This window comes from Cottoperca gobio, chromosome 9, assembly GCF_900634415.1.
Source record: "Cottoperca gobio chromosome 9, fCotGob3.1, whole genome shotgun sequence".
NCBI classification, from domain to species: Eukaryota; Metazoa; Chordata; class Actinopteri; order Perciformes; family Bovichtidae; genus Cottoperca; species Cottoperca gobio.
In genome coordinates, this window is record NC_041363.1 from 331,913 (window position 1) to 339,152 (window position 7,240).

At 41.1% G+C, this 7,240-nt stretch overlaps 1 protein-coding gene across 1 annotated transcript in view; it reads right to left on the reverse strand.

Moving 5' to 3' along the window:
- Positions 1-6,743, reverse strand: part of LOC115013435 (serine protease HTRA1B-like) — an 8,333-nt gene extending 1,590 nt beyond the window's left edge. Inside the window, 5 exon segments of the mRNA XM_029439738.1 lie at positions 966-993; positions 1,278-1,354; positions 3,018-3,186; positions 6,368-6,446; positions 6,449-6,743. Of these exon segments, the coding sequence (XP_029295598.1) occupies positions 966-993; positions 1,278-1,354; positions 3,018-3,186; positions 6,368-6,446; positions 6,449-6,743 (648 nt within the window).
- Positions 6,744-7,240: the final 497 nt, after the last annotated feature.

Below are 7,240 nucleotides of genomic sequence, written 5' to 3' on the forward strand. Positions count from 1 at the left end.
CAAAAGGACTACAAAGAGACACAAAATGACTACAAAGAGACACAAAACGACTACAAAGAGACACAAAATGACGACAAAGAGAAACAAAACGACTAAAAAGAGACACAAAATGACTACAAAGAGACACAAAAGGACTACAAAGAGACACAACGACTACAAAGAGAAACAAAACGACTACAAAGAGACACAAATGACTAGAAAGAGACACAAAAGGACTACAAAGAGACACAACGACTACAAAGAGACACAACGACTACAAAGAGACACAAAATGACTACAAAGAGACACAAAACGACTACAAAGAGACACAAAACGACTACAAAGAGACACAAAATGACGACAAAGAGAAACAAAAGGACTACAAAGAGACACAAATGACTAGAAAGAGACACAAAAGGACTACAAAGAGACACAAAACGACTAAAAGAGACACAAAATGACTACAAAGAGACACAAAATGACTACAAAGAGACACAACGACTACAAAGAGACACAAATGACTACAAAGAGACACAAAACGACTACAAAGAGACACAAAATAACGACAAGAGAAACAAAACGACTAAAAAGAGACACAAATCACTACAAAGAGAGCCTTTTTTTCTTCCGATGCACTTAGTGCTCTTGTCTATTAAATGTTCTTTTTACCTACAACATAAACCATCAGTCTTGGTTATTGTCGTTCCTGGGCTTTATAAAACGTACTGTGTGTACGGCTGTTCTCCTGCATATAATAACTGCATTTGTTAGAGAAAGGGAAGCTGAAGGCAGCGACCTTGATGAATGTACCATCTGTATTATATGTTTCCACAGTAACTATACTGTGAGGAAGGCTTAATATTGAACCTGAAGGAGCAGACTGGAGACTTTGGGTATTAAATAAAACAAAACCATGACCTTCGTCCTCACTGTCATTAATAAAACAAGAAGCAGAAACTGATGAATAATGATATAAATCTTCTCACCAAGTTGACAAGTGGCCCGCCAGAATTACTGTGAACAACATGAAAAACATTTTCTGACTCATCGTTACAAGTGAAATGTTTGTGTTTGTAAAGTCGCAGATGTCACGATACCAGAAATCTAGCAGTCAATATTAATACCATTGAAATTCCACGATTCTCAAAACCAATTCGACACCACAGTAAAAAACTAAACAATAAATCCCATGTACTGATAAACAGGTTATGATTCCTTATCTAATGTATTTCAGATCGCTGAGTAAACTGTAATTGTGTATTAGCTAACAGCTAGGTTAGCGGTGTCAGTCTGGACACGGACTTCCCGCCGCCACCACGAACTCACCGGGACGCAGGTCTGAGGACTGGCCGAGGCGAAGCACGGGCAGAGGACCCTAAAGGCACAAAGAGATATGACGACAGACGCTGGATATAAAGGCCGACGTGTTTCATCTGGAAGTAACTATCTTAAAACTTCAGTGTGTAAAACATCAGGTGTAATTGCGGGATGTGACACGCGCACAGTTTTGCCAATTTGACGACTTTCTCGCTGGACTTATCGACTTTTAAGACCCTTTTAGCGAACACGAGGACCGGCAGAATATTGTTTGATAATGTTTTAAAGGTTTGTTCTAAACACATAACAGTAACATGAATCCGACATTTTATTAGCGAAGATAAATCAACGTATTCGTGGAATCACGCGAGTTAAATCACTAACGGTGAACTAGTTAGCTACGGCAAGTTATTATATATATATTTGCACCATAAAAAGTAGAATGTTAACACATGACACTTTAGGCCGCCCTACACGGTATTAAGTTTAATATGCAACTCAATGTTATACACGGGGTCGCTGCTGGGTCTCTCAAGATGTCTTTAGACGGGAAGACGTTGACATATGTAGGAAGCAAATTTAACTTTGATTTAAAACTTCTACATTAAACTTTGTACAAATAAAATATTGGACCAAGAAACAGTTTAAATCTCTTTGACACATATCTTGACGATATCTTTAGTTCTGCTGCATTTATCGTATCCTTTAAAAACTGTCCATCCGTCCGACAGTTGCTGTGTCTTTTTAATACGCTTGTCTTTAAATATTCCTGTTTGTCTCTTCTGACCTGTGAGTATGATAATATATAATTAGAATGAGTATAATTTATTCCCTTCAATCTTTCCCATCAAGCCTTCAGGACGCGTGAAGTTTCCTTCTTGATTGTAAACTGAATCTCTGGTTTTAAGTGTTTTAATTTTCATAAGCACTAATCTCATTCGTCTTCGCCGGCCTTCTCGGATAATATTCGGCTTGTAACTGAATTTAAGGCCACAAACTCCCGGAGCACGTGTCGTGTCAGATTTAAAACTCCTTCACTTCTTACGCACTCAGTCAAACTCAAGACATTCTTGTGTTTGGTTGTGTAAGAGCAACGTCTGAGCAGCGACATGTTTCATTCAGAAGAATCTGAGGCTTTGAATTGACCGCTTGTTGACTTCCTTCATGGAAATAACTTTACAGGATTAAAACGCTTTGATGACGAGCTGCCAGAGGAAAACACCAGAGTTCAGACTCGAGGTCGGCAGCACAGACAGAGCCACGCTTTAAATCGTAATTATACAAAATGTAAAACACTGTTAGTGTCAAGTTAACGTTTGACTCTGAAGCCGAATTTAAAATGAAGGAAAAAGTTGACCTTAATATTTAAGTACATTACTCACATTGTCTAGTTTTAAAACGAGGATTTAAAACATTAACGCTCGCTGCATTTGGGTCTTTAAGTGTTGGCAGAGTTCCTGCACACGATGTGTTGACTGATCCGTGTGACGTCTCTGCGAGAGGCATTTGGTAAATCATTTTTAAAAAACAGATGTTACCAATTATTTTGAGATTTTCAATGCAAAGTCAGGAAAACGTTTTTCATTAAATCCTTTTTCCCATTTCTTAAGACTTTTAATAGATTGATTGAAGACATTTTAACGCCAACGAAGGTCTTTGTTAGTTTAAATAATTTAACCTCTTTAAGGATCCGCAGGAGCCGAGGGGCAATAGACACTCACATCCGGTTGGATCTTGATGAGTGCGATGTCCATCTTCTGGTCCACGTCCTTCACTGTAGCGTCGTAATGCGAGCCGCTCTTCAGCTCGACTTTTATGCGCTGCTTGTTGGCGAGCACGTGAGCGTTTGTGAGGATCCAGCCGTCCTCCGACACTACGAACCCGGAGCCGCTTTTGGACCACAAATAACCATCGATACAGGTTCAAAACTGACCCCCGACCTTTAACATGACCCTGATATAATGATGTTATTATTATTATTTAATTGTTTCAAGCAAAATGACAATAATGATTATTTTTATTTTTAAAAGCACGACTCGCACATCATTGCTTTGCTGCTTTTATTAATAACCTTCATTAATGTTAAAGTAACTGAAATGCTCAGAGGTCGTAATGTAAAAGAGTTTGTACCAAAGCCATCGTTTCATCTTGTCACCACATCTGATAGAGTTGAGTGTCCACAACAGGAAATGGAAGGTCAAACCTCAACGCTTTAAGGCCGCTTGGGTTTCATTTTAAAATGCAATCTGCTGTGGACACCTGTGTTTGTGTCACCTCGGGGCAGTGCAATCTCCTCCCTAATAATATCTCTCAGAGACGTCCTCCTCTGGAACCGCTTCTGAAGCTGTGCCAACAGTTGCACAACTCTTCTCTGTAGAAACAGCCTTAAATGCAAATGTCAGCGTGTGCATTGCCGGGAGCTTCTTTGGCACCAACTCTTTGTTCCTGTCAGAGAGCAAAACTAGCAAATCAACGTGCGTTGGCAGCCGGATCCTGTAGCGTTCACTACATCCTCACAATTACGCTGCACACCTTCGCCAACTTGTGCAATCGTGGATAATCCATCAGATAAATACCACTTATACTGTCATCTGCAGTGCAAACTGTAAAACAAGTGTAGATCTGCTCACATGCCAGATTCAGAGTTTCCATCACTTTTAAAATAAGGTTAAATGTTTCAACCCGTTAACGCTCCTCTCACGGTTCTACGCGTGAATAGCAAATAATATTGTTAGGCTTCGAAGAATCACATTTCTGTGTCTGTTTGATGTTATTATTGTTGTTTTAATAGTTTTCCGTCACTATTATGAATTTATTTTCTGTGTATTAATCTTGTGCTCGCTATAACATTGTGAAGTTTTAACATTATTAAAATTGAGGCTTCAAATCATAAACATAAGCTCAAAGAGTTTATTATTTGTTATCTTCGTTTTGTTGCTGAATTTGAACTTTTTGCAAATAAACTTAAACAAAAATAAATTAAAGTCATTTAATAAATGTTTTAAAGATTCCGTTATTGTAGTGTAGATATATTTATTAAATATTAAATAAAACGAATATTCGAATACAACACATATATATATATATATATATACACAACACAGGACTGATGACACCATGACAGGAGAGAGAGGAGACGTTACCTTCAGGGACATTACACATGTCTCTGTCTCACTACATATACAACACAGGACTGATGACACCATGACAGGAGAGAGAGAGGAAACGTTACCTTCAGGGACATTACACATGTCTCAGTCTCACTACATATACAACACAGGACTGATGACGCCATGACAGGAGAGAGGAAACGTTACCTTCAGGGACATTACACATGTCTCTGTCTCACTACATATACACCACAGGACTGATGACACCATGACAGGAGAGAGAGGAAACGTTACCTTCAGGGACATTACACATGTCTCTGTCTCACTACATATACAACACAGGACTGATGACACCATGGCAGGAGAGAGGAAACGTTACCTTCAGGAACATTACACATGTCTCTGTCTCACTACATATACAACACAGGACTGATGACACCATGACAGGAGAGAGAGGAAACGTTACCTTCAGGAACATTACACATGTCTGTCTCACTACATATACAACACAGGACTGATGACACCATGACAGGAGAGAGAGGAAACGTTACCTTCAGGAACATTACACATCTCTCTGTCTCACTACATATACAACCCAGGATTGATGACAACATGACAGGAGAGAGAGGAAACGTTACCTTCAGGGACATTACACATGTCTCTGTCTCACTACATATACAACACAGGACTGATGACAACCATGACAGGAGAGAGAGGAAACGTTACCTTCAGGACATTACACATGTCTCTGTCTCACTACATATACAACACAGGACTGATGACACCATGACAGGAGAGAGGAAACGTTACCTTCAGGAACATTACACATGTCTCTGTCTCACTACATATACAACACAGGACTGATGACACCATGACAGGAGAGAGAGGAAACGTTACTTCAGGGACATTACACATGTCTCTGTCTCACTACATATACAACACAGGACTGATGACACCATGACAGGAGAGAGAGGAAACGTTACCTTCAGGAACATTACACATTTCTCTGTCTCACTACATATACAACACAGGACTGATGACACCATGACAGGAGAGAGAGGAAACGTTACCTTCAGGAACATTACACATGTCTCTGTCTCACTACATATACAACACAGGACTGATGACACCATGACAGGAGAGAGGAAACGTTACCTTCAGGGACATTACACATGTCTCTGTCTCACTACATATACAACACAGGACTGATGACACCATGACAGGAGAGAGAGGAAACGTTACCTTCAGGGACATTACACATGTCTCTGTCTCACTACATATACAACACAGGACTGATGACACCATGACAGGAGAGAGGAAACGTTACCTTCAGGGACATTACACATGTCTCTGTCTCACTACATATACAACACAGGACTGATGACACCATGACAGGTGAGAGAGGAAACGTTACCTTCAGGAACATTACACATGTCTCTGTCTCACTACATATACAACACAGGACTGATGACACCATGACAGGAGAGAGGAAACGTTACCTTCAGGGACATTACACATGTCTCTGTCTCACTACATATACAACACAGGACTGATGACACCATGACAGGAGAGAGAGGAAACGTTACCTTCAGGAACATTACACATTTCTCTGTCTCACTACATATACAACACAGGACTGATGACACCATGACAGGAGAGAGAGGAAACGTTACCTTCAGGAACATTACACATTTCTCTGTTTCACTACATATACAACACAGGACTGATGACACCATGACAGGAGAGAGAGGAAACGTTACCTTCAGGGACATTACACATGTCTCTGTCTCACTACATATACAACACAGGACTGATGACGTTATAAAATCTAACAACAGATTTGAAGATTGTTTTGAAAACTTCAATAAATATTCGGTACAAAACATAAAACACAGATTTTGTTTGTTTGTAGACATTTAATGCTATAATGCATAATAATATTTAGCTCACCTCAACCACACCACCCCCTCTGGATCAAGATGACCGGGGGGGTTTCCCTGAGCTCGGCCCTCCTGTTCTCGGCTCTCAGGCGGCAGACGCTGTCTGGCCATCGCTGCCACACACGGGGCCGGAGGAGGTGCACACGCAGGAGCTGCGGAGCCCGCCGACAGAGTCGCACAGCAGCCCTTCACCGCAGGAGAGGCCTCCGCCGCATGAGTCGCCCTCTCCGGCCGCACACACCACGCAGCAGCCGTCCTTCACCTGCCCGTAGAAACAGGCCCGGGGCAGCGGCGGGCAGCGAGAGGGGTCGCACACCTGCGGCCACGTTTGTCTCTTTCTCAGCAGAGCAGCATGCACTGTAGAGGTGAGGAGGGTGAAGTAAAGCACGAGCTTCATCCTGACCTTTAACTTTATTCATGGCAGGTTTCCTCCAACACACGACGACCTTGTGCTGCTGTTCATCGCTTCAGTGAGTTCTTCTAGTCGCAGCATGCAGCGCTCTGCCGTCTAACCTCTGTGGCATGCAGCGGTGCAGGTTTACCAGATATGCTTTATATGGATTCCCGAAGTCGATGTGGTCTCTGCACATATTCAAACTGTTGTATGTGAAACTGTAGGTGGAGCAAATTCTTTTTAGTGTGTGGTTTATAATTAAAGATGGTGTTTAATGCTGAAGCTGCCAACTGAGTTCATCTCTGAGCATAAGGTTTTATTCTTCATAAACAAAACTCTTCAATGTGTTTACAAAACAACAACCAATCCAGCCGGAACATACGGCTTTTCATTTCACATTAAAATAGGAATTTGTCATTTGGACGATTTATGAACTACAGAACTCACAAGAGTTATTATTAAGGATTAGCTTTCATAGCGTATTATCACCTAACAGTGTC